The 27,474-nt window shown below is 40.0% G+C and overlaps 5 protein-coding genes across 5 annotated transcripts; 2 read left to right on the plus strand and 3 right to left on the minus strand.

Annotated features, from left to right (window-relative positions):
* Nucleotides 1–1,229: 1,229 nt before the first annotated feature.
* On the minus strand, nt 1,230–2,043 carry INS49_015857 (uncharacterized protein; the record flags this gene model as incomplete). Its single annotated transcript, XM_043176535.1, has 3 exons — nt 1,230–1,333; nt 1,418–1,555; nt 1,623–2,043. The coding sequence occupies 3 exons, from the start codon at nt 2,041–2,043 to the stop codon at nt 1,230–1,232; spliced, it is 663 nt and encodes a 220-aa protein (XP_043019990.1).
* A 3,586-nt stretch (nt 2,044–5,629) lies between these two features.
* INS49_015858 (uncharacterized protein) lies at nt 5,630–5,881 on the plus strand (the record flags this gene model as incomplete). Its single annotated transcript, XM_043176536.1, has 1 exon — nt 5,630–5,881. One exon carries the CDS (start codon nt 5,630–5,632, stop codon nt 5,879–5,881), a length of 252 nt encoding a protein of 83 aa, XP_043019991.1.
* A 329-nt stretch (nt 5,882–6,210) lies between these two features.
* Nucleotides 6,211–7,704, minus strand: INS49_015859 (uncharacterized protein; the record flags this gene model as incomplete). The annotated part of the gene is made up of 1 exon (XM_043176537.1): nt 6,211–7,704. One exon carries the CDS (start codon nt 7,702–7,704, stop codon nt 6,211–6,213), a length of 1,494 nt encoding a protein of 497 aa, XP_043019992.1.
* A 788-nt stretch (nt 7,705–8,492) lies between these two features.
* INS49_015860 (uncharacterized protein) lies at nt 8,493–9,282 on the plus strand (the record flags this gene model as incomplete). The annotated part of the gene is made up of 4 exons (XM_043176538.1): nt 8,493–8,520; nt 8,574–8,690; nt 8,741–8,988; nt 9,247–9,282. 4 exons carry the CDS (start codon nt 8,493–8,495, stop codon nt 9,280–9,282), a joined length of 429 nt encoding a protein of 142 aa, XP_043019993.1.
* Nucleotides 9,283–9,321: 39 nt separating this feature from the next.
* Nucleotides 9,322–15,877, minus strand: INS49_015861 (uncharacterized protein; the record flags this gene model as incomplete). Its single annotated transcript, XM_043176539.1, has 2 exons — nt 9,322–13,878; nt 13,949–15,877. 2 exons carry the CDS (start codon nt 15,875–15,877, stop codon nt 9,322–9,324), a joined length of 6,486 nt encoding a protein of 2,161 aa, XP_043019994.1.
* Nucleotides 15,878–27,474: the final 11,597 nt, after the last annotated feature.

Consider the following 27,474-nt stretch of genomic DNA (forward strand, 5'->3'; position numbering starts at 1 on the left):
GCCAACCTCCTTATTGCCTCTCCTTTCTTGGCGGGCCGGGTCACATTCTTTACGCGTGCTCATACAAAGATCCTGGGATCTCGAATTGCTCCATGGACGATCCCAGATATAGGTCCACGGGACTGTTGTGACGGCTGCATGGGATGTAACCTCTTAGGTTGGGTGGTCGCTGGCGGCCTTATTGTGTATTTCCCATTACCGAAGACGTATCAATATTCTTATGAATAGCAAATTGGCAATTATTCGCTTCTAATGAGTAAGGCTGAGTCCTTGCATGGCAGTCACCCTTCGTGAGTGAATGTAAATCCCAGGATCGCCGCGTCCATGAATTTGAGCTGCTGTGCGTTCGCCCGGCCGTCGCATAACACATAACTGGATGAACATTGTCCACGGAGTCGTTCGTCCGGCCAGGGGAAATGTCGCTCACACAGGGTACCAGGAAAATACGAGTCGACATAAGAAAGCTATCAAATAAAGTTCCTCCACAGAATTCTGTTACGCAGGACGCAAGCCGATTCGCCCCCCATAGTTAATGCAACACTGTTCTGACCCTGTTCACGGTCTGTACAGTTCACCGCATCCCTGGAACACGCCTGGAACCCTGATGCAACGTTGGAAACACGTTGTAGTATCGCGTATAGCTTCTAGATTAGTGCTTTCTCACGATAGAATAAGCAAATCGCAGCTGCAGCTCCAGCAGGGCGGCGGAGTTCTGTATTCGTGAAAGCGCAATACCAGGTTCTTGGTGCAGATACGAGATTTACATCCGTGAGTGAACACTCTGCATATCGTCGCATTATATAGCTTTTCATTTATTTATTTTTAGACATCTTTTTGTCGGTGGCGACCATGTGGCTACTACTCTGAAGGTATTGATGGGTATGGTAGCGCCGGTACTGCGATCACTCCCATACTTTGAGAATACAGGCGATAGGACAGGTGCGCATGTCATAAAGACTGCTCGGGCCACTCTGGTCTTCATGGCGGGCCATCATCATCAATCCAAAGTCGGCCGAGGTTGCCAGCACACTGCATGTCAAGTTTGAAGAGGGAGTAAGCACTAATAAAAAGCAGACATTATATTTGGCTAATTGCGCCGCTCATTGTGAAGCAGTAACTGTGGTTTGATGCCGCCATTCGAAAATGAACTGCCTCTGATAATGCATCATTGGAAGTGAAATTTCTCGACGCTGCTTATCTCGACAACCTGGGGTCAAATATGGGTTGGCTCAAAGATAGCTGTACGTGGTGTAGATTCCGATGGGGCAATCACCAATGTCGGCGTTTCCAATGTCCTGGAAATACGTGAAGGATGTGTCATTGGTCGAGGTTTCTGTGCCCAAGTCAGCTACTAATCCTTCCAATTATAGCCACTCAATGAATAAACAAGGAAGCGATAATCATAAGAGATACTCACTGCCAGCAACACAGGTCCCGGCCCCCACGAAGCAAGGCCCCGTTTCCAAAGTGTAGACGAAGCCGGGCTCCATGTGCACGGGTGGGAACGCAGGGTATGGTCCCGGTGCTGGCTGGTTGTTGTAAGTTGTCGCAGGGCCTGAGCACACCGAGTCAGTTTGCGTGATCATTTGCGAGAGTGTTTGGCCAAGACGAGGCTAACTCACCAGGGCAGCTTCCAGCGTTATATCCCTCGAAGACAAAGTTCCCGCCCCCGCTGTAGGAGAAGGAGCTCGTCTTCAGGTCCTCCAGCTTCGGGAAGATGAACTGCAACGTGCAGTTGGCGTCCGTACGACTGGCCGGAATGTCGAAGCTAAAGATAGAGCTAATGTCGTTGGGGGTGAAGACGCCATTGTACTGGTTGCCGAAGGCCTTGTCGGGCTGTGAGGCAGAGATCTGTGTGATGTAGTGAGGGAACTCGAACTCTCCAGCTGGGAGGAGGGCTGGGCAGTTGGCCCTGGAGTTCAAGGGAGAGGTGGAACGAGTCCATTCATGAGAAGCGAGTGGGCGCTTGGAGACAAGGTCAAAAGGAGCCGCGAAGGCGGAAGTGATGGCCAAGGCCAACGGAGCGACAGTGGAGGTCTTCATAGTGACGGGGCAGTACAGATAGGCTTTGAAGGGATATTGGAAAGTCGAACAGGGAGCGAATGCGGGCTGATATATAGCAGACAACGAGAGGGAGAGCAAACGTGGCTGTGATACGGCCAGTCCATGCTGCTCAACGAAGGACAGAAGGAGGAGATGAGGGCGTACTTATACGAGCCATAACTCGGTCACCGAGTCGACTTTCCTGCTTCAAACCCGCGAGAGAACGAGTTGATCCTACTTCTTTTTTCACCCCTCACAATTAAACACACATCGCGCTAGCCCCGAGGATCCCTGGGCTTAATTCAGCCCCGACCGCCATTCAGCCTCCCAGCCGCGGGCGGCGGCATCGTGCAAAAGCAGGGCGCCTGGCAGATTGTCAACACATGCAACATTGCAGTGTCACTCGAGAACGGTCCCCGTGTGGGTTGCCCAGGACGCCTCGCGGCACGTTGCCGTGAGGCCGTTGAATTCCCAACATTCAGTTAGGTTTCTGCCCCTCCAGCGTTTCTCAGACACAATATCTTCCCTTGCAGACCTTGGAGGCCCCTCTGAAGAAGTGCACAAGCACACTATACTGGTTTGGTGCTTGGGACTCTGCAAGTCTCGGCCAAGGATTTCTGAGCTTGTGTTTAGTACGTAAGCTTACATGGCCTCAGCAAAAAGGTCGACGCCACGTAAATGCGCTGTCTCTCAGCTCCTCCAGGTAACAAACGTGCTTGCTTACTAGCTCGCCCGGGCTGCATGCAGTGTTCGGCACCGCGGGTGCCACCAAGGAAGCTGACAGCTGACAACTGACAGTGGTGCGGGCACATGATCGGGAAGCTGCATAGGGTTTTCGTACAATACAGTAACCCGTAAGTGGGCACAAGAACCCGACGTGGGGTTAAAGGTGTCTGGGGCGAGCTTATTCGACCAGTGTATTCGACCAGTGTAATGGCAGCAACCTCCAGGTGCACCGCGCCTAACCACTTTACTCTATTGCACATTCATCTACCCCTCAATTTCTGTGGCGCAGAGGAATCAAGAAGCAGACTTCGGGACCGAGACAGCTTCAGGGCTTGAAGGATTACGGGAGCATCCTAAATAACCAGCACCAGCGTATTATGCGGCACTTGGGATGCGATCACTGGTATCATGGTCTCGGCGGGGTGAGGGGGGCCAGTGGACATTGACCCTGGAGCTGCTTGCCGTGGCAACCTATGCCACCTATCCGCTGAGCTGTGTCAGAGAGCAGCGGCTGGATGATCTGAGACGAGGAACGAGCAGTGCCGGTGACCACAAGTGATGAGCTAGCTCTTAGTCACTCACATAGCTTCCTTCGGGGACTCGACTGCAACAAATGCGAGTCATCGTCCATTGCAAAGATGAAAAACACATGCATCTTCCATCTCGAGTGACATCGCATGATCCTCACCAGGTCTTCTCGAAAGTTAGTGGATATAAGTGCATATCAATCCGTAGCTACCTTCACGGTAACCACAAAGGAGCTCTATCCTGACTGTCAAATAACAACGCAGGACTGCAAAACTTGACTACACGAGAAAGCGTGGAGACTTATTGATAACATTAACAACAGATCTGAAAGCTACTTAACGCTGATATGGATCAGTCAACACAAGGCGTCATCGGATTCTTCTTGGTGATAGGCATATTTGTCATGCTTCTTTACATCTTCAAACTCCTCCCCGGTCTCCGGGAGGACTACCGATCATGGCGAAGCAGTAGGGAGAGAGACGGCAGTCGTAGCGCGTTGACGGATCGAGTAGCCCTGCGATGGACGACAGACCCGTCACAGATAGTGTAGTCTGATGTGGTTTGCATCTGACTGGAGCACTCTAGAAGCTAGAGAGATCACGTGAATGAATACGGAAGCTTATTCTCTGTGACACCCCGACACGTCTTCCGAACCAGCCGGAGCCCCGCTGTGACCAGCTCCCGATCATACCTCGTCATAGTCTTGTTGCCCGCCCCAAGTACTTGAAACCGGCGGCATTCACATTATCAGGGCTGCCATGTCAGCGCCTCAACCATCAAGGGTTCCAAACGACGCAAATCGTCACTGAAAAACACTGTCACAATGGCAGTTACCAGCTCGCTGTTCTACTTCTTCCTCGCGATCACCGTGGGTACGTTGGCGTGTGGACTGTTTGTCGTGGCAGGGAAGCTCTGTGGAAGTACTCGGGATGGCCTCAAAATCAAGGGAATCTTTCACACGAGGCGCAGGGAAGGTTCAAAAGCTGTTCGTGGAAATGATGACGAGGTCAGGGTTGCTCGGGAAGGAGGCCCGTCAGTCGTGTAGGGGCTGGGTTGAAGCAGTGAGTCATGGAATACGTCTGTATTACAGCAGCAGCACACGGCTGTTTTCACCCTGAAATTGAAGTCAACGTTATCACCCCTTATGGTGCTTCTCAGTTTATGCGGTGTGAGTGCATGGTAGTGACCGCAACAGTGGAGTCCCAGTCAACGACGGCGACAAAGGAACCCATGGCCCTCGAGTCTTGTAAATAAAAGGAAATGTTGAGGTTTCAACCCGTCCTTCCTCTTACTCGGACCATAAAGCCTCAGTACAAGGCGTTTCGGATCAAGACCGTAGATTCCCAACATCGAGAAACAACACATCAACATCATGAATGCAAGCGAGACTCAAACGACCACAGGGATAGCAACCTCAAAGGACGAGGTCATCATTTTCAGCCTTGCCTCGGTACTAACGCTCAGTTTGGTGATACATGCGTATTACCTTGGCTATTATATTTGGCGCAAGAGACTGATTTATGTTCAAGGCAAGAACCGTCTGAGTCAGGACCAGATCCCGCCTCGTGGAGATGGAGGGCAAGGCGTGTAGCTGCATGGTTCAAAGGCGTACGTACCCAGGTAGATTGCTGCTGTCCAGCGGTAGGGCTTCGATATCTACGAAATGAAGTATTGGAACTATTCATAAACGTTTCTCCTCGTGCTCATGTGATTGTCTTGCTGTCCAACACACTGAAGAGTCTTTTGCGCCGCAGGGGTTGCAGATGGAGGTTTGGCAGCTACTGCCGAAGTGATTCATACCGTCACTCACCATCCGAACTTGGTGGCCTTCGTTGTGGTTCTGTCGTTTGAAAACTGCTCCCATTTGCTTGGAGGTTATGGCCACCTCTTTCTTCAACAACAACGAACCGCAGCTTCGATAGTATGCGTCCACCTTGAAACAAGGAAGTTGAAAGCCAAGTCGGCCTTGAAATCCGTTGCGGACCTGCTCCCTGATCAGGAACTCTCAACGTCTCTCTTGCACGTGCGAGCACCGCGCGACGAGATCTGTGGTCTGGTCGCTGACTCCTTATTGCTGAGTTCGACAACTTACGTGGTGAGTAAACGGAGTCCATCGTGCCTCTTCACCCAGGCCACATTCCTCAGCCAGGCAACGCGCTGAGATGGCGAATATGCTCACAGGCTCTCAGGTCCGCTGAATCAAGAAGCAAGTCCAAGCAAGCAAACAACCTCGAAAAGCAACCATCAGAGCTGTTCAGGCCGCACCTCAAGAAGCACAAACACCCGGCGGCTTCAGTGCCACCAAAACACACCCAGGCCCCGAGATCCGAAGATGGGAGAGGTCTTCGTTTTCTGGGTGGCCTTCTCGACGATTGCCTTCGTCGCGGTACTGACGCACTGCGTCATCGTCCGGTCGGCACGGGAGGAGTCCAAGCACGAGAAGGCGATGCCCAGGGGCTGGCTGCGCGACGTCGAGCGACGGGACTGGTCTGGTGAGGAGCAAGGCGTCGTCATCAACATGCCGCCCAGGGTCCTGCCGAGGGTCCCGCCGAGGGTCCCGCCGGAGGCTCATGTGCGGAATTGAGGGGGCGATGGTGGGATCTAGTTGGCATGGTCTAACGGGGGTTCATTGTCGTTGTGGTATGCTCGTTTTGGAAGTCGGGGAGTTGAGAACATCATCCACGCCAAGAAATGGGGTTCGCTGCCTCAAGAGGCCAGTTATGTTGGCGGGTGCTGGTAAGAAAAAGGGGGGAGGGGGGTTAAGGAAGCGATGGGGTCCTCAAGTCAGCTTTGAATTATGATACTTTCATCTTCCCAGCCATTATGGCCACCCAAAAACGCCGGCCTATGCAATATACCCATCTCTATTCGTCATGCGCGTGTTTTGACACCTCTACCACAGCGCAAATTGCACTACCGCCTCCCACCCCGTGGGGCTCCACCACCCATACCGCCCATACCGCCCATCATGCCGCCCATCTGCTTCATCAAGGCGTTCATGTCCATACCGCCCATGTTCGGCATCCCACCGCCTCCACCTCCGCCTCCCAGCATCTTCATCATGCTGGAGATGTCGGGCATGCCGCCGCCACCGCCCGCGCCGCCTCCCATCGACTGCAGACGCTTCTGCATGGCCGCCATCTGCTGGGCCTTGTTGCCGCCGCCCATGGCCGCCTGGGCGCGCTGCATGTTCTTCATGTTGCCGCCCATCTTCTTGGCCATGCCGGCCATCATGCGCTGCTGCGTGAGCAGGTCCTCGACCTCCCTCACGCTGGTGCCGGAGCCCTTGGCGACGCGGGTCATGCGCTCGGGCTGGTCGATGAAGAGCTTGCCGTCCGAGTCGAGCTCCTTCTTGGTCATGCTGTCGCAGATGTACATCATCCTCCGCAGCTTGGCGTTGCCCTCGTCGTCGTCCATGCCCGCCATCATGTTGCTCATGCCGGGTATCATGCCCGCCATCTTGGAGAGCGGCCCCATCTTCATTATGTTCTGGAGCTGGTCCCTCAGGTCGCGGATGGTGAACACGCCCTCGGTGATGTGCTTGATCGTGTCCTTCTGGTCTAATTTGAGAGATTGTACGTGCTCGACCAGGCCTGCCATATCACCCATGCCCAGGAGCTTCGAGACGAACTGTTTTGGCACGAAGCGCTCGAGGTCCAACATGTGCTCTCCGGTGCCGATGAACACGATCGGTGTATGTGTTGCCGCGACTGCTGAGATGGCACCACCACCGCTGGCATGGCCATCCGTCTTGGTGATGATGATGGCACCGAAATCAGCCGCCTCCTTGAAAGCCTTTGCTTGCGCCTCGGCCTGTTGACCGATGCTCGCGTCCAGTACCATGATCGTCTCGTCGGGTTTCACTGCCTCCTGAATGTCGACCATCTCCTGGAACAGCGCCGACTCCTGCCTATGCCTTCCTGATGTGTCCACGATGATAACCTCGAACTTCTCCTTCCGGAACTTCTCAACACCTTCTCTTGCGACCACTGCGGGATCCGTCTCTGTCAGGCTACCGTAGTATGGGATCTTGGCCTTGGTGGCGTTCTGCTTCAGCTGGTCGAAGGCACCGGCTCGGAAGGTGTCGGCGCACACCATGCAGGCCTTGAAGCCCCGGGCCTGGTAATGCCTTGCCAGCTTGCCGACCGTGGTGGTCTTTCCGGCACCTTGTAGACCGACAAACATGATGACATTGCTGCGGCCCTTCTTTGGTTTGAATGGCTCGTTGTGGGGGTTCACGAGGTTCACGAGCTCGTCGTAGACTGCCTTCTGGATCAGGCGCTTCTTGTTGACGGCTGGGGGCAGCTCCTTGAAGTTGACGGTCGACTTGATGGACTTCCGCAGTTGCTGGACGAGGCGCACGTTGACATCGGCTTCGAGGAGGGCGGCGGAGATCTCCTTGATCATGGAATCGAATGCCTGGAGCAGGGGACATCGGACGTCAGCTCAGCGCTTGCGACAGGAAGTCATGATGAGGTTGGGGAGATGGGAGAGCAGGAGCTTGCCTTCTCGTCCAGGTTTGGCGCCCTGGTGAGGTCGGACACGGCCGTGTTGATACGGCGTCCGAGATCTTGAAGAACCATGGCGACTGTGGATTGACCTGTTCTGCTGTGGGTGGTAGTGTCGCTTCGCAGCTGGACAGCAGAGAGGGAAGCTGTGGTTTGGTGGATGACAAGGCGGGAATGGGAAGTGGGTGGCCAAAGACCAGAGATGCGCTATTGCCATTCGCCGTCGCAAAGGTTCCAGAAACCCCAACCGGAATCGCGGGGTGCGGGTTGGCCAGCCGGCTCGGCAGCTTAGGTAAGCACCATTTCACTGCTCACTGTGGCCTGGATGGTATCCCGTAAACCTAGGTCAGCAATACACTACTGTTAGACTACCATACGTCTAAGACACAGTCTTCCCTTCTTGGTAATAATATCTACCAACCCTCGTACTGCCTCCCACTTCTGCTCGCAATGTGACTCGGAGTCGATTTCGTTGTAACAGTCCGTGGTTCCTATTTGTCAACATCGCTTTCCACTGTCCGTTGAGGATGCAACGAAGTAACCTCAAAGTCCACAAGGTAACGCGCTGGACTAATTTAAATTTCACGAGGAAACGCGCACCCATACTGAGTTGGAACCTTAAAAGGCACACGCCCATATATTCCAGGCCCTCTCCTCTCTCGGCCCATTGAACAGTCCCTCTCCGCCATGCCCGAAGAACTCGAGCCGTCGTTCGGTTCATTCAGCGTCACAATATATTGCATACTATGCTGACTGACGGAATGCCAGTCACGCGATCAACAAGCCGCTCGCAGAAGCGAAAGCGGAGTGTGCCAGTACCGATATCAGTTGATTCGGATTCGGACTCGGACCAATCAAGTGCGGACTCAAGCACTATCCAGTCATGTACGTGTACCGACATCTCTTACTGATACTATATCCTGAGATAATTGCAGCTCGGGGGTTACTACCTGATTCCCGCACCAAGAAGAAGGTAAATCCTAACCCCCAGCACGAACTAACACCCACCGTCAACACCACAAGTGCAGAGGGTCAGCCCAGAGAAGACACGCCGGTCACTACTACCCAGCTGAAGGATGGGGACTGGCTCGGCCTCACCAGCCACATCCTCCAGGAGCTGAAGGAAAGGCTTGGTCCTTCGGGCGGCGACTTGCCAGTTGCCACAAAGACATTCTTGTGCGAAGTACGCTCCGCCATACTGCCGCGGTTCCACCGGGCTTACTCGTTGGAACAGGCAGCTGCAGGCGCTTTTCTATCACATTCACAAAGGTGGTCTGGGGGAGGGTTGTTGAAGACGTCTGAACGGTGCTATATTCGGCTATGGGAATAAAAGAGGAGACTGCGATGTCTTGCCTTGGGAGCCCGGCTGAGGCACAGCTATTCTTTACTTTACGCAGCTCCTCAAAGCACCCAGACCAATTCTGACACTTTTCTACCGCAGAAGGCGCGGAAGCTCCAAAGGGGAGGCATTCCCTAGACAGTAAAGCAAACAAACCCCCGATCGAAACAAAACAACTCAAGCGCAGAAAACAGCGCCCAGATCAACCGATCCATCGTCGTTGTCATCTTTGGCATCGTCCACAGCATCAACCCGCCTGAACAGCCTCAACACCCCCTTATTCCCACACGCGGCCGCGACATCAACCGCCGTCTTCCGTCCATTATCCTCCAACATGGGGTCCAGCCCCCTCGCCGTCAGGGTCTTGAAGCGGAGGACGTGGCCCTCCGCCGCAACGTGCAATAGGCTCTGCCCGGCACTGTCCAGGGCACCAAAATCCGCGCCGGCCGCCTCGAACGCCGCGAGGCCGCCCGCTTCGTCGTACGAGATGCCGCACATTTCGTCGTACGCACGCGACTCCGGGTCAAAGAGGCGCTTGTAAGCTTCGCGCTCGTTGCCCCTGAACCCGGCATAGTACCAGAACAGTGGCGTCTCGCCTCTTGAGTTGCGGGCGTTGACGTCGCACCCGAGTTCGATGAGCCTGTTGAAGAAGGGCCGCATGGAGGAGACCCAGAGTATGCGAGAGAGGACGTGGAGGACGGTGTTGCCTTGGTTGTCTGCGATGAGAGGGTCCGCCCCGGCCTTGAGAAGTGCGTCGGCTGCTGTTGTCCTCTTGTCGTCGCAAACGGCTCGGTCGATTGCCAAGTACAGCGGCGTCTTGCCGTCTTTGTCCTTCTGGTTGATGATCGAGGGGTGATTCTCCAGCGAATATGCAAGTGATCTGTCAATAGCTGGTAAGTGGTAGAAGCGGTCCGAAGGGCACCTGAGCATGTGGTGTAGCACGTTCTGTCCCGAGTCGTCCCGCGCTCCCACATCCGCGCCGAGGGAGACGAGATGGCGGAATAGAGACGTCTCTGTCGATGTCTGGGGATCCCATGGATCCCAGGGGGCCAGACTTAGCGGCACATCGGGACCTCGTCTAGAGGAGCAAGCTGCGTGGAGAAGGGTTCGACCACTGCCGTCTCGGTGATTTGCGTCGATATTTGGCAGCTTTAAGAAGGGGAGTACGATGTGTCCGTCAGCTATGAGCTGGTGCAGGACAACGCAGTCCTCGTGCAGGTGGGGTTCGAAAGAGCACTCCAGGTCTGCCGTGGCGTTATATCCATCGGGCAGTTTGCCAAAGCGACTGGAGCCAAACAAGTCTTCCGCATGTCGTCGGGAGAAAAGTTTTTGGTGGTAGCATTCTTTCCCAGAGCATTTCACAAAAGTAGCAAACGGGTTTGCTCCATGCGACAAGAGGACGTCGATTAACCTCAGGCCTGTTGCGCGGAGTGCCTCCCTGTCTTTCTGGTCGTAAATGTTTTGGCTCGACACGGCCGCGGCGTGATGCAAGGGATACCATTCGGCGTCTGGTAGATTTCTACTATCCAACTGATGGAAGAACCCACCCTGGATCTTCCAGGGTTCTTTATCGTTCTTCTCGAATCGAATGTTGGCATCAACACCCGCCGATAACAGAATATCAAGCACTTCGGGCTGCTTCTTGTTAATTGCACCAAAAATTGCATCGGCGTGCATCGTCGCTCCATGCTCAACTAAGAGACGGGTCATTTCGACATCACCAGCGGCATAGGAAAGACAACTTCGTCCCGCCACATCTGTAGCATCGACATCTGCTCCACTCAGGACGAGTTGACGGGCGGCGTCCTTGTGGAAAAGTCCGAGGCCACGTTCCGCGCCCAAGGCTATATGCAGTGGTGTCTGGCCTCCCGAGTTCTTGACCTCGAGATTTGCGCCCTTGCTGATCAGGTACGGCAGAGCTTGGGCGACGTGCCACCAGTGGTATCCTTTGGCGAGCGAGTGAAGAGCACTATCTTTCGGCGAATCGAGTTCGTATCCACCGTCAACCTGCTTGTATTCTCCGTGCAGCTCATCAATGTCAACGACGAAGTCCTCTACAAGAAGACGGACCATGTCCAACATGGGCATCTCCTGGTGGACTGCTTGTAGTAAGAATGACTGGCGATAATCGTTGCCGTTGTAGTTGGATACGTCATGGGTCCAAGTCCTATTGTGGCCGAACACAGGCTGGGCTCCATCGCCTGGAGTAGGCCAAATGCCCTTGTCGACTTGTTCCTGAGCCACGAGCAAACCAATCCGCTTGACCAGAGAAGTAAAGCCTCCTTTCACGAGGGTTCCCAAGTTGGTAAGCCCTTGGTTCATGTGAGGGGCAAGGAAGTCAACGCCCAGATTGGCTAAATCTTCCACCACATCGTACTCGCGACGTCTGAGTCGCGTGATGAACAAGTTTTCATTTGCTCTCCCTGGCTCAATGACTCCCGGCTCACTGAGTGCCTTGCGCAGGTCTTGACGTCGGTGAGGGATCAGCTTCTCGTCGAAAGCCGGCGCTCTCGGCCCAAATCGCAACGGAGGTTCCGAACTTTTCAATGGTCGCTTCTTGCTTGCATCAGACAGGCACTTCAGCGCATAGTCCCGACAGTCGGATGTTGTGTCGGTTATTGACCCATATCCTTCAGAACGCATTGCGAAAGAAATTCCATCGGTCAGATCACCGCCATGGTCCAAGACCATTTCAATAATTTCCTCGAGCCTTGCAGTGTCGTCTGTGGGATCGGCATGGTACCTGCCGTTGCAGCCGCCCCCCATATACGGGCGCGTGAGGTCTTCCTTTGTAAGGCCGCCACAAGCTCCATTCTCCGCTTCATGAGGGGTCTTCCTGCGCCAGAGTTCGAGTTCGCCCTCGAATCCAGTGATTGCGGATCGTAAATTCCTCCCCTTGACGTCTGCTCCGGCGTTGAAGAGCATGGAGACTATCTCTGGTCGTCCTGAGAGACAAGCATAGTAGAGTGGTGTGGTTCCGTTGGCTTCAGCGTTGACTCCGGTAATTGCGCTGCTGCTCGTTCTTTTGAGCCAGGCTCCCTGGGTCATCAGGCTGCTAGGTGGCTGATCTGAGTCTAGTCTATGAAGAGCGTCGAGAAGCATGCCAACGATATTGCCTTTTCGAGATCTAGCGGCGAGGTGAAGCGGCGTCAACCCTTCGAACGTCTCAATCGTGGGGTCGGCACCAGCTTCGAGCAGCTTCTTGGTGAGATACTCCGACACAGTGACAGCTAGATGCAACGGGGCAATGCCGTCCTTGTCCCGAACGTTGATGTCTTTCGTACAGGAAATAACCAGGTCAAGATGAGACTCGTCCTTGTCGCCGCGACTACCCTCAGCCTTAATGCAAAGCCTATGAAGCGGCATTCGACCACGGTTGTTGGGTCGATTGACATCAACGCCCAAGCTGAGGAGCATCTCCAATATGGCGAGAGTGTCTTTGGTATAGGAGTCGGTGTTGATCCGCCAGCATAACTCGTGCAGCAAAGTGTTGCCCTGGTAATCTATATCATGAATATCCAGGCCCAGACTCACAAGGAAATCGAAGCGGGAAGGACCAGGCTCTTGTTGACAGAAAGAGGCCTGTGGCCCTTTCTGTGACTTGATTACCTCGTGAAGCAAGGTTCTTCCCTCATAATCTCGAGATTCCAACAGAGCCCCGCGTTCCAAGAGGCTCGTGATAGCCTCTCGGTAGTCTTCTTCTGGTCTGAAGTCACGCCCGGAGATCGTGCGGAAGAGGAGTGTGGCGCCATTCTTGTTGTCCCTCGTGTTTATATCGGCACCTGCTTGGATCATGACGTTTATCGAATCAAATACTGCTGAATCTCGCGAGAACATGACGTCAAGGGGCGTTTGTCCGGATTTGTTCCTCAGATTCAGGTCTGCACCAGCGCTTAGGAGCGCTTCAATGACATCCGGCTTTGAGTTGTGCGATTGCAACAAGATGTGCAGGGGCCCGTTGCCGTCCTTGTCGACAATGGTACAGTCGGCTCCGTATTCGATGAGCTTGAGGGTCGTTTCCTCGTGATAGCCATCAAGCGAGAGAAGAAGTGGAGTTTTTCCATCGGAAGTTGCCCTTTTGTTAATGTCCGCCATGCCAGTTTCCACCAGTATAGACAAGCATTCAACCGACACGTCCTTATGAAGAGCAGTGCAACCATCGTTATTGGCGACATTGACATCAACACCTGCGTCGAGCAGAATCCTGAACCAAACGGGGTTACTAGTCGTTAAGTGCAGAAGAGAATTTCCGGAAGGCGACCGGTCATGGATATCGGCCCCTTTGTCGACGAACAACTCTAGCAGGCTCTTTAGCTCTTCTGGCTCGGCTTTCGGGGCCCTTCTTCCCTGGAAACCTTCGAGTGCGGAATATAATGCTGTAAGGCCAACGACCCTGGATTGGCCGTCGTCGTCGTCGTCATTGAAACGGAATGGCAGCATGGCCCCTGCCCCAGCAAATTCGTCATAAAACTCGCACCGTATCGTAGGATCGGCCCCCTCATTCAGCAGAAGCCTCATGGTCTTCATGTGTGACCACCGGCTTGCCATGAACAGGGGTGTCCCGCCATGGACCTTGCGGTTGATGTCGACCCCGGGGTGCTGGAGGATCCGTTGGACTAGATCGTGTCGGCCCGCTCCAGCAGACCAGGCCAGGGCTTTATGAACAGATTCGTCATCCTTGAGGAAAGGCAGAAATGCCTCCAGGGCCTCGAGATGCCCGTTTTGACAAGCATACTACATACAGAGTCAGCAAAACCAAGACAGTTGACGCATGTACGCAGGCTGCAACGGTAACGTTACTTACCATCAGAGGCGTATGTCCAGTTGAACGCGGTGCGTTTCCGCACCAATTTCCTGGATGCTCCTTAGTCTTCCTCGTCAATGGGTCCACTCCGGCGCCCAAGAGGACTTTGATAACCCCATGATGGTTTTTCGAGGCGGCCTCATGTAAAGGCTTGCGGCCGCCGTTAGTCTCTTCCTGGTCGGGATTCGCGCCAGCATCTATCAAGACCTGAACCATGTCGGCCATCCCGCTTGAGGCAGCCCACCACAAGGGGGTCTTTCCGTGAACATCCACTGCATCTACGTTGACCACGGGAGACAAGAGCAGGTGTCTTGCGTATGCAGTGAGCCCATGCATCCCTGCGACGTGCAGCGGTGTTATCCCAGAGTCAGCATTGCCTATGGTGAACCACTGAAGTTTGGTCCAGGTCTCTATGGAGTCTGGATCGCGCATCAGCTTTTCCAGCACCAGGTTGACGTCGGTCTGATCGTGGCCTGCGGCTGTCGATCTAGCAACATGGACATGCCAGTTGTTCAGTGCGTAAGCTAAGAAAGGATATTTGAACTTCAGTTTGATGTCTTTGGTGTCTTGTGCTTCTTTAACTTCGTCAAAGACACCGGACAGCAAGTAAACCAGGCATGCAGAGCCTAGACTAGCGTGTGTCTCCCCAAAAAGAAGCACGGGGTAGCCACCATCTTCAGGCGATCTGGTCGTGCCCTTTAGGTACTCTGTGAAGGAGTGGTGAATGACACAGACGGTCTCGTCGGGCAGGATCTCCAAGAGCGGGCCGCATGCAGCCCTGACAAGGTCCTTGGTTGACCTCATGTCTCGATCGGTGTCGTTGTTGTATGTCACATTTATCATCTCGGCTATCTCGAGGAGTCTGAGCGGGCGTGTCGCATGGGTTACCCACTGCAGAATCAGACGTTGGATAGCGTCAGGGACTCCAGATCTGCGGGAGTGTTCGTGGAGCAAGTCGGTGTACATCTGGTTCATGTCGGCTGGCAAAGAGTCGAGAACTGCCTTGATATTGGCCCCCGGCTCTAGGAAAGCGTCCATGGCCAGCTTAGCATATAGGAAGAGACCATTCGCCCGGCCAGGGATGGCCTCTTGGATCAGTTGTTGATCATCATGGCAGATATTCGTATTCTCCAATCCCCAGCGTACAAAGGTCGAAATGTCGGCATCGACCTTGTTCTCTTGGAGACGAATCTGGGTACACTTTGCGTGTCGCAAAGGACCCTCGACAGCAGGGACTGGGCGGCTCGTAATCAGTACTTTGACCTTTGGAGGATTCCAGCTCCCAAGCTCAGCTAAAGCTTGCAGGAAGGCATCATTGCCGCTGTCCATTTCATCGAGAGCGTCCGCGACACAATATACCCTGCCGGGGAGTCCAGAAAGCGCGAGTCGAAGATCCTCCCACAAGTCTTGCATCGACATGGTGGCAAGTGCTCGAGTTTTGTCGCCATATCCCTCTTTTACGGCGTAGCCTTTCAACTTCTTTTGGAGAGGCGGGCTGTACACCAAGACTTGATCCAGCCAATCTCTGAGAAGTGCAACCGGTTCATGATTTGCGTCGATAATTTGCCGGAAGAAGAAGTACAGTACTGGACTTCCTTGATCGTTGGCTGATATCTCCTTGATGATGCTTGCCGCCAACACCGATTTCCCTGATCCTGGAATCCCCTTGATCCAGAGCAGTCCGGTGTCTCCGCTCTGCAGCCAATCGTTGTAGGAATGACTGGTCGTCAGCCAGTCGCCGGTACCTGGGGCGTGCGAACCAAGGTGTTTGCGGTACTCGCTGCTTTCGAGGTCGTACGAAGTGGGCTTGAGCCAGGCTCTGAGCTTTTGAATGACCTCAGGTGACTCTGGCAAGATCTGTTCGGGATTGTAGTTGCTAACATCGTCGCGGTCAATAATGACAGCCTCGTCATCGCTTTGGGAAGACATTGTTTGTTCGTGCACAAGTCAGTTAGAGGCGCCTCAGGCGCCTGTCCCAAGACAACAATTGGTGATGCTTGGGCTAGGCAAGCTGTAATTTTGTCGACTGAGTAAAATTGATCGAAAAATCTGGGTATAAAAGCACCCAGGAGAGGATCAAATAGAATTAACGAAGTTCACTTTGACTCATCTCATCAGCAAGGCAAACAGGCAGCCACATGTCCAAGGCGGGGTTAGGTCCCAACCTGCAACCTGCATGTGGGCAAGCGAGCTGTACCGGGCGGCTTAGCTGTTGATCCCACCGCGGCTGCCTAGTGGGATCGCCGTGCAATAAACCACTGTCTTGGCTGCAGCGCTCCCACAATTCATTCTCAGAGATGTAGAAGATGATGTTACAGAAATCTTTCGAAGTCTTTGCAGACAAATGTGATTTTTTCAGCACACAGATTGGGCAAGAAACTATTGGGTTGAAAGGATAGATTATAGAACTAATCGTTGGAAGCTACCACATGTGTGGTCAAGTAAATGATACAGAAGACTAAAAAAAAGAAAAGAAAAAGAAAAGAAAAGGAGACTAAAGAGTGAGAGATTCAGAGGGGGAGGGATAGAGACAAGAGAAAGGTGTCTTCAATTAAGAGCAGAACGAATATTACAGTTTTCACTAAGTGCTTATGTGTCTAAAAGTAGCCTTGCAAGTGCAGTTAAGTTAATTTACATTTATATAGCTAACTACAAAACCAACAGTACGGACTGCGTTACAGGCATTACACGCCGTGGGCGGTCTTTACCCGACACGGAATATATCGCGGTGAGACAGCGAGTGATCAAGTTGCAGTTCGAGGCGGAACCATGCCCGCGAATAGGGAAGAACAAGAAAGAGGCCACCAGTACGCATAATAAATGCTCAAATTGATAGAACCGTCTGGTTGTAATTTCCCACAAGAAGGGCAGCTATCTAGGCTATTTATGTTCTGCCCTCTCAGCCCGAAGCCAAGTGAGATGCTGTGCGGCACAGCACCTGCTTCAACTGCCCCTCAGTATTGGGGGCCTGTTGGTCAGTCTTCGTTGTATTTGATTTCGCTCGCCAAGTGCTCCCCCCTCTCCCCCAATTTCCGCTAGCCGGACATCAACGTTGTCTCCTTCAGGTTTTCAAGCTTGTCTCCCATAATGTCACCGATTCTGCTCTTGACAGCCGTCGTCTCGGTCGGCTGGCTCGTGTGGAGCCTCTGGTCCCAGGTTTTGCCTGCCAGACGGCTACCAGGCATACCACTTGTCGAGTTCGACGGTGACAACTCGAGACAGCGGTACACAAGTGATGCCGCAAGCCTAATGGGAAATGGTTATGGCATGGTCAGAGCCTTCAATGCCTTCTGTCTCTAGAGCTCTATAATTGATGTATGAATCATCTTGACAGCATACAAGACATGGCCGACCTCTTTGCATACGGGATTTCTTGAATCCTAACCGACCACGAGTCTTCTTGCCTGTCAAGTACTTTGAGGAACTCAGGAATGCGCCGCAGGAAACGCCGAGTCTTCCCGGTATTTTGAATCGTGTTCGCACAACCTACCAGGGGGAGGGGGGGTTTTTGTTTAGGTGCTGCAAGCAAGTTAATGGAATATTAATATAAAAGTAACATACTATCAATGTTTTAACAATATTTTTTTTTATATGCCTTGCATTAACATGGTTTACCACCTCATATTTAATATCACCTTATGTCCAATTTTTATCAAGTTTGCCAACTTTAGCCATCCATAGCACCTATTTAATGCAAATAATTTAATTAAATTTAGCACTAATTAATGCCAACTACTCTTAATTATTTATTTTTAATTAATTTCATTAATTTAAAGGGGTTAATATGGTTGCATTAAAGTTTAAAGTAATTAACTTTTAATAAGCAGGTTTATTTTTAATATAAATTGCATCCTTATTTTTTGCATTAATCTTATATTACTTTACTTATTTAAACATTTAATGCGTTAAAAATTAAGAACCATAAATATCTCCCTTATTAAATAAATCTTAAATCCTTTTAGCTATTAAAGTTATTTAAGATTTTAAAAAAAATCATAAGAAACCCTTAAATATTACTTATATTATATGAATTTATTACATTCTTAAATAAACCTTATGCAAAAAAGTAAATAACCAATAAAATAATAAAGAATCATGCATTAAATAATATAAACTTAACCCAATTAAAAAACAAATGCTTATTTAATATATTATTAAGTAAAATACTTAAAAATTCCCCCTGTAACTTTTTAATATAAAAAATATAGCCAACCTTTTATTAACATTACGTAATGCTAAACTTATTAATAAGTACTAAGCTTAACGCTTTATAAATTAATAACTCAGCCTTAAGATTAAGTTTAATTATTCTTATAATTATTAAAAGGCCCTTTATAAAGATTTAAAGATTATTAAAAACTAATTTAAACTACTTTATAATATAATAGCTAAGTATTAAATTATTAATAATAACCTTTATAACTTTAATAAGATTAGCTTTATAATAAATATAATTATTATATTAATAGTTATTATATGCATTAATAAATATGAAAAGGCTAAATTAATTTAGCTTAGTAATTAGAAATGGGTAATTGCTATTAAATGCATTAATGCAAGCAGGTTGTAAATTTCATTATTTATAATTATTTAAGGCGCTTATTACCTTATTAACTAGGTAATAAAGTTAAGTTTTTTAAATAATTAAGTTATTAAGCTTACTTTTAATAAATAAATAAATAATAAAATTAATTTAAAATGAATTTAGTATTTTAATAAGCATATTAAGCTAAAGAAAGATGTTAATTATTAAATATTAATTATAAATAATTATAAAAGCTATATATTAATTAAGTTTAATTAATATTGCAAGGATAATAAGATTATTATTATTAATATATTGTTATATTTATCTTACTTACTTTAATTACTAAATATCGCGTTATATTTACCTTTAAAACGCGCATATAATAATGAGATTAACCTCTTTATTTAAGCCTTAATTAACTATATTACTAAATTTAAATTCTTTTTTATGTTTAAGGCAGCTTATAATAAGACTTTTATGGTAGAAAATATTAAATCTGTATTTAAAGAAGCTGGGATTTCTTCTTAGGACCTTAATTTTATAATTTCTAAACTTAATATTTATTTATAAACTTTAATATAATCCCTGTTTATTTCTCCTTAAAATAAAAGTTTTAAATATTATTAAATACTTAATAAATTATTTAGCAATTAAGTTTTATTAAGGGTAGGATCTTTATTTATTAAAAAAGCTTTTTTATATTAATTTTAAAGGCTATTAATTAAATAGCAAAGAGCGTATAAGTAATGGTGCATAAATTAATTATTTTAAAGGATTAAGTTTATATTTTTAAGGAGGTTAATATAGCATTTATAAAATATTAAAAGGCTAAAAGAACTTAAATGCAATTTAAAAAAGCACTTAATATTAAGAAATCTTAAGCTTTTATTTAAGAGAAATAAAAGGGAAAGCGGTTAGCTAATAAAATAAGTAATAGTGCTAAGGAGTTAATTTATAGCGAATTAATTAAAAGATAATATAATAATTATAATAAAATTAAATATAATATAAGAACTTATAAGAAAGATAAAGAAGGGTTTAGTTAATTAAATTTTAATTATATTATAGTAAATTTAGCTTAATTGGCATTAATTAATATAAATATATTTATTTTATTAATTTATAGCGGATTATGTTTTTAATAATATAATTAGTATTATTTAATGTTAAATATATATTTCCTATTAAAAATTAATTAGTTTAAATTAATATTATAATTATATTAATTCCTTTAAATTAATGAAATTAATTAAAAATAAGTAATTAAAAGTAGTTAGCATTAATTAATGCTAAATTTAATTAAATTATTTGCATTAAATGGGTGCTATAAATGGCTAAAGTTGGCAAACTTAATGAAAATTAAACATAAGGTGATATTAAACATAAGGTGGTAAACCACGTTATTTATATATTATTAATATTGTTGGCGGGTGCAGGGAATTACGTAAGAAATGGTATCGTGCTGAATTTTGGCTGGCTATAAAAAGCTAGCTTTTACGCTTATTCTAAACATTCTTTTAAGAAATTAACTCTTTTCTTTTTTTATATATTTAATGCTTTAATTAAGCTTTTCTTATTTTTAAGAATTTCTAAAATATTTATCTTTTTCCTTTTTCTAGCTTCCTTTTATTCTTATCTTCCCTCTTTATTATATTAAAGCTCCTCCTTAAGTTATCCTTAAAAGGGTTTAGCAGAACTTATTCTTTATTTATTTAAATAGCTTGTTTTTATTAGTAATTTAGCCTAGGCGTGATTTTAATCTTATGCATCTTTAATTAATAATAAGAAAAATAAAAAGTTAGCTATAAGCTAATTATTTACTAATTCTATTTCTTTTTTTATTTTTATATTAAATATTATTAAATTATTTTATATTTTAGCTTAAAGCTTTAATTAAAGCTTATATTTATTTTTAACTTATTATAAAAAAGAATTAAAAATAATTAAATTTATAATAATATTATAAGTATTTTAAAATTATTTTCTAATCTTAAAGTACCTTTTATACTTTTAATATTTAAATAAAATATTATCTTAATCTTATATTAATATATTATTAAGCTTTAAATTTATTCTAAATTTCTTACTAAAAATTATATTTAAAATATAGCAATAATATAAACTTAAGATTAAAATAATAAATTTAAATTTTATAAATATTACTTAATATTAATTAAAAATGCTTTAAACTCTTAATTAATATTCGTTATTATTATTATAACCCTAAGTTTAAAATAAAGAAGGCTATAATATAAAATTAAGGCGCCTACCTTACTTGCTTATGGATTTAATAAGTAATATTATATTATATATTCTTATATTAATTAAACTATATGGAAAGCTTAAACTTAAAATATAACCTTATTTAAGCTTTAATTAAACTTAAATTTAAATTGCTAAGGATTTAATATAATATTAATAGGCAAAGCATTAAATATAAATTTAAAAGGCTTTTTTTATTATAATCTTATAATACTTATCTTTTAATAAAATATCCTTTTATTAAGTTTATTTTATTTATTATATTTATTAATACCTTTATTCTTTAAGTTTTAATTTAAATATCTTATAATAATATTAAAAATAAATTCCTTAAAAGTAATTGCTTTAATTAAAAATATTATTACTTTTAAGTTTCTTTATCCTTTTATTATCTTAATAAGAATTATTATAATATATATACTGCACTCTTAGGCTTAAAGCCTTCCTAAACCTACTTTTATTTTAAAAATATCTTTAAACCCTAAAAACCATTTATCTTTTTCTACTTAAAGTTAAAAAAGGAATTTTAAGAAATTTATTAAGAAAAAAGGGAAACCTAATTTTATTTATTACTAGCTAAAGCATTAACCTTGCTTTAATTAAACCTTATAATTTATTATTAATAATAAGTTAAGGATTTAAATTAATATTTTAAAAGTTTTATTTTTTATTAATGTAATAATTTTGCTATAAATAGCTTTATTTATAATTTATAATTTAAATACTTTAAAGTTTAATAAAATTAATATTATTAAGGTTTTAAATAGCCTTAAAATTATTACTTATTAATTTTCTTACTTAAATAATTAAATTTTAAAATTATTTAAGTAATGCTATATTACTTTAAATTTAGTAAAAATAATTAAAAGCATTACTGCTAGATAATTTATTTAAAAAAATTAAAAAAAAAAGCTTTTTACTTTTTATAAGTTTAATAATTAAACTTATTATATAAACCTAATTATAATTATTAAAAATATTATTTATAATAATCTTTATAATAACTTAAAAGCATAAAAAGGAAAGATTGCAAAATATAATTAAAAACTTAATAATATAAATAATATTTCTTTTATTATAATTTAACCCTTTTATAAGGCGCTTTTATTATATTTAAAAAAGTAGCTAGCAAGGAAAGAAATTACTTATAAATTAATAAGAAATATTTTTTAGCTAAACTTTAAATATGCTTTATTAAAAATTATTAATTAAGAACTTAAGTATTTTAAGTAAAATAAGTATTTATTTATATGGAATAATTTTAATTAAAATTTATTTAATTTAAAAAAGCTAAATTTCCTTTAAAAAAGCTAAAATAATTTTAATTTTTTAAATTGCCTTTAAAACGAAAACTTATAAGTTTAATAGTTTTTATTTAGGTTTAATTATATTAATATTATTAAAAGATATAGTTAAGATTTATAAAATATAAATAAGCTTATTAAAAGGTTTGCAAAGTTAAAGCTTAATTTAATTAAGTTTAAAGATAAATTTAGGTTATTTTAATAAAATATTAAAGCTTTTTCTTATAATAAATAATAAAGCAATCTTAAAATAATTAAGCTAAGGGCTATAAATTTTATTTAATAACTTTTAATAAAACTTAATTAAAGTAACCTTAATAATAATAAGGCATAAGCTGCAGTTTTAGTGCTTTTCTTTAAAAAAGATGGGTTACTTAAAGTTTGCTATGGCTATACTTTTTAAGATTATGATATATATTAATGTGATAAGCTTAGATAGCTTTCCTTAAATGGCTTATTAATAGCTTTTAAGCTAAAGGGGTTATTAATATTTCTTAGCTTATTTAAAGATATTTAAACTAGCTTTTTAAAGTATTTAAACCCTATTTATATTTAATTATATTATAATTAAAATAGCTATAGTTTAAAAAGATATATTTATGGTTAATTAAAGTTCTTATTTAAAAAGGAAAGGTTTAATTTATTTTATATAATTAAATATTGCAAGCTTATTAAGGCGGATCCTTTATTTAAAGGAAAGGCCTTATTAAAAACCTTAAAAGTAATTTAAAAGCTTAATAATTAAAAGAAAGTTAGCTTAATCTTAGCACTTATAAATTTTATAAATTATATAATTTATATTAAAAAAAAGCTTATAATTATAAGTAATAATAAGCTTTTTTAAATAAATATTATTATAGTTAAGAGAAAGTATATAGCTAAGGATATTAAAAATTAAAATAAAGTTATAAGAATTATAAAGGCTAATTAAACTTAACTTAAAGACTTTAAAGAAGCGAAAGATAATTAATCTTAAATTATTAATAATAAGTTATAGCTAGGGGATAGAAAGAAGGTAAGGGAAAGGAAAAACTTATTTATTAATTAAGATTAAACTTAAAAGGAAAATGCTAAGTCTCTTATAATAAAAGCAAGCTTAGTAGGTATAATAAACTTAAAATTAAAGAAGCATATTTAATAACTCTTATTATTTAAAGAAAAAGCAGCTTAAGTAATTTTAATTATAATTATTAAAATAAGTATTATAAATATCTTAACGCTTAGTAATATTAATTTAATCTTAATTAAGTACTTATTAATAATATAATTTAAAATATATACCTTATTAAAGGTACCTTTTAAGTTAATGCATTTTAAAAATCACGTTAAAGACTTATTTCTTAAAGTTAATATAATTACTTTCTTAAGAAATAATATTAAGGTTAATATTTTAATTAGTTTATTATAAATTATTTAATATTAAGTTAACTTTATTACTATATTTATTATAAATATAATTAATTAAGGATATTTTAATTTAGCTTACTTAATAATTTATATAAGGATAAATAGTTACTTTTTATAGCCTATTTTCCTAAATATTAAAGCTAAAATAATTTTTCTTACTCTTATTATATTATAAATATAATAAACTTTTATATACTTTGCTTAATAATATAAACTTAATAATATATAATGGAAATTCTTTATCTTTAATTAAAGTTATAAAAGAATAAGTTTACATTAATTTAAATAAAACTAAAGCTATGTTTTTTATTATTAATAATAAAGCTCTTAATACCTTATATTATATCTTTTTAGGAATGCTCTTTTTCTTAAATATAAACCTAATATTTAAATAATTAAAAGGATATCTTTATACTTATTTTATTCTTAGCGATATTAAGGTAATGTATGGTTTAGGATAAAAGAATTAAAAGCCCTTTAAAGTAGCTTTATTTAAGGAAGCTTAGATTCCTTAAAAATACCTATTAGCTTTTAAAAATATCTTTTTACTTTCTTTAAGCCTTAATTAAAGCTTAATATTAATTAGTATACTAATTATGCTAATTTATTTTAATATTAAAATAAAAAAAGATAAAAAGGTTTTAGGCATTTTTTTAAATAAAAATGTAAGAAGTTTGGTTTTTATGCTTATAAAAGACTTTTAAGCTAAAGTTTAAAAGATTTATTAAGCTAAAGGGGAAGGTTAATAAATACTAACTTATATTTATAATGCTTATTTATAGAAAAGAGCTATATATATTAGAAAATGGGTTAATAAGATTCCTTTCGCTTTAATTGCTGCTAAATTAATTAATAAAACTATTTAACTTTTAATTAAGACTTTTTATAAGCAAGTAGGCGTTAAAGTTTATCTTATAAATAATTATTCTTTAGATAATATTATTCTTAAAGGTATAATTAATTAAAAACTTGCTTATAAAAAAGAAGTAAAATTAATTATAAATAAAAATTATAAAAGTAAATATAATGCCTAAATTTAGCTTAAGTTTTCTTTAATTAATAAGGAATTAAGATTAATGCTTAATTAATTAAATGCTTTTTTATAGAAAAATTATAACTCCTTTTTAAAGTAAAAAAAAGAAATATTTACTTATTTGCTTTTTAATTAAGAAAAATCTTTAACGTGGAATTGATTTTATATTACTTAAATTAATATTAATATAGCATTATTATAATTTATTTAAATAATTCCTTATAAAGTATATTAAGTAAAGATAATTTAGCTTTTAAAAGCCTTAAGGAAGATAGCTATTAAAATGCTTAAGAATTAATAAGCTAGTAAAGTTATTAAGAAATTTTATGTCGCTTATAGGAATTAATAATTTCTTATTAAAAAAAAGGACTTTAATTATTAACTTATTAATAATATTTTAAAAATTAATAAAGTTATAATTAAAAATACCTTTATTCTATTATTAATAAATAAGTTTATTAAGGAGTTTATAATATATAAAATACTATCTTTTCTTAATTTCTTCTTAAGATATAATTAAATTAAGCTAAATAAGAAAAGCTAAAATATTATAACCTTTTTTACTTTAATTAAATTATTTTAGCAATATAGCTTATTTATAAAAGCTATAAATTTTATTGCTTAATTTATATAATATATAATTTAAATCTTTTATAACTTAATTCTTATAATATATAAATCCTTTCTTAATAATATTATAATTAAGAGTTTAAAAATAAATTATAAAAATAAAGAAATACCTATTTTATTAAGGGTTTAAAAATATATAGTTAAGTATATTAAGAATTTTAATAATATTCTTTATAATTTTAAATTAGCTAAAAAGATAATTAATATTATTAAATTAAAATAGTATAAGTAGTAAGCTAATATTATTAGCTATATTTATAAAATACTTAATTAATTTTTATTAAATAAAAAGATTATTAAAATTAATAAGTAAAATACTTATAAGAATGTAATTAAGCTTAAATTCTTTTTAAGCTTATTAAACTTTTATAAAGTATAAATGCCTTTTTATAAAATTATTGCTAAGCTATTATTTAACTTTTTAAAGAAGGGTATGCCTTATTAATAAATCTTAAATTATTAAAAAGCTATAAATGCTCTTAAAGCTATAATTACTTTAAAGCCATACTTAGTTAATATTAATTATTTTAATAATAAGATTATTTTTATAATAAATATAAGTTTTAAGAAATAAGGTATATATCTTATATAAATTAAAAATAAATTGCAATACTTAATTTAATATAAGAGTAATATTTAAATAAAGGCTGAAAAGCTATATAATATAATAAAGTAAAAATATAAAGCTATTTTATATATAATTAAGTGCTTATGTTTTTATATTTATAGCATTTACTTTACCTTAAAAATAAATTTAAATATTTTAATTTAATAATTAAAGGGATTTATCTTAAATATACTAAGCGCTTATATTATAAGGTAGTTAATAATAATTAAAATATATAATTTTACTATTTATTATATTAAAGGTTTTAAGAATATTATTATAAATGCACTTTTTAAAAAGCTATTAAGGCTATTAAATAAGGTAAACTATAAATTTAAAAGAGATATTAAGAATTAATATAATACTTCCCTTAATTAATTATCTTAACTTTAATTATTTAATTAAGAATTATTATTACTTAATGGTTATTTTTAATTAAAAGAATTATTTAAGATTGCTTAATATTTTTATTATAGGATTTATTTTAAAAACTTAATATTATAATAGTAATTATTTTTTTATAAAAAGGCTTATTATTTCTTTATTTATAAAGGAACTTTTTGAAAATAATTTAAAAAGGATTTGCTATAATGGCGAATTATAAATAACCTTAATTAAAGGTATAAGATTATTAGGAATTGCTATGCTTTTTTTAGGCATTATAAAAGGAACGTTACTTATTTTTAGATTTAAGCTATATATTATTGGAAAGGAATGTATATTAATATTAAAAAGGTTATTATTAGCTGTCTTTATTATAATAAATAAAATACCTAAATTTATAATAATAGAATTATTTTAATTATATTAAATTAACTATTTATTAAGATTTATATTAATATTTAATATTTACCTTTTAATTAAGGATATAATAAGCTAATTAAAGGATAATATAACTTAATAAAATGGGTTAAAGCTATGCTTTTTAAGATAATTAACTTAAAAAGCATTAAGAAGTTTTTTATTTAAAAATTCTTTCTTAAATAAGGGCTTTTAATAAAGATAGTAATGAATAAGGGATGAAAAAATATAGGTTAATTTGCTTAATATTTCTTAATAATTAAAGTTAAGAAGATTATAATTTTAATATATAACTCTTATGCTAATAATATTATTAAATATAAATACTTTATTATTATTACTATTATTAAAAAGATACTTAATAAAGGGATTAAAGGCTGGGTATAAATCTTACCTTATGCTTTCTTTATTAATTAAACTTTACTTAAAAGATTTTATAAAAAGAGTTCCTTTTATTTTCTTTATAGCTTTAAATTAATTATTTTAATTAAGATTATTATTTTTATATGGTATATTTAAACTTAAACTTTAAATATATTTTTTTAAAATGCTTTTAATTCTTAGCTTTAATTATTTCTTAATTTCTTATAGGATATAAAGGCGGTAATTAAATTAGTTTTTAATTATAGGAAGAAAGTTATGCATTAAGATATATATTATAGTTTTCCTTAATTTATTTTATTAAAAAAGAATGACTTGGTTTTACTTATTAATAAGTAAAGGAAAGCTAATTATTCCTTATTTTAAAAGCTAACTTATTATTAATTTAGTTTTTTTATTATTTATAAAATTTATTATAATAATATTTATAAACTTTGAATATTTAATGGTATTTACCTTTTTAGCATATTTTTATTAAAATAATTAAAAAGATTTATTAATTATTTTAAGATATGGGAATTTAAACTTTATTTGCTTTGGGAAATTGATTTTATGGCTATTATAAATGATAAC

Source organism: Diaporthe citri (assembly GCF_014595645.1).
Source record: "Diaporthe citri strain NFHF-8-4 chromosome Unknown scaffold_9, whole genome shotgun sequence".
In the NCBI taxonomy this organism is placed as follows: domain Eukaryota; kingdom Fungi; phylum Ascomycota; class Sordariomycetes; order Diaporthales; family Diaporthaceae; genus Diaporthe; species Diaporthe citri.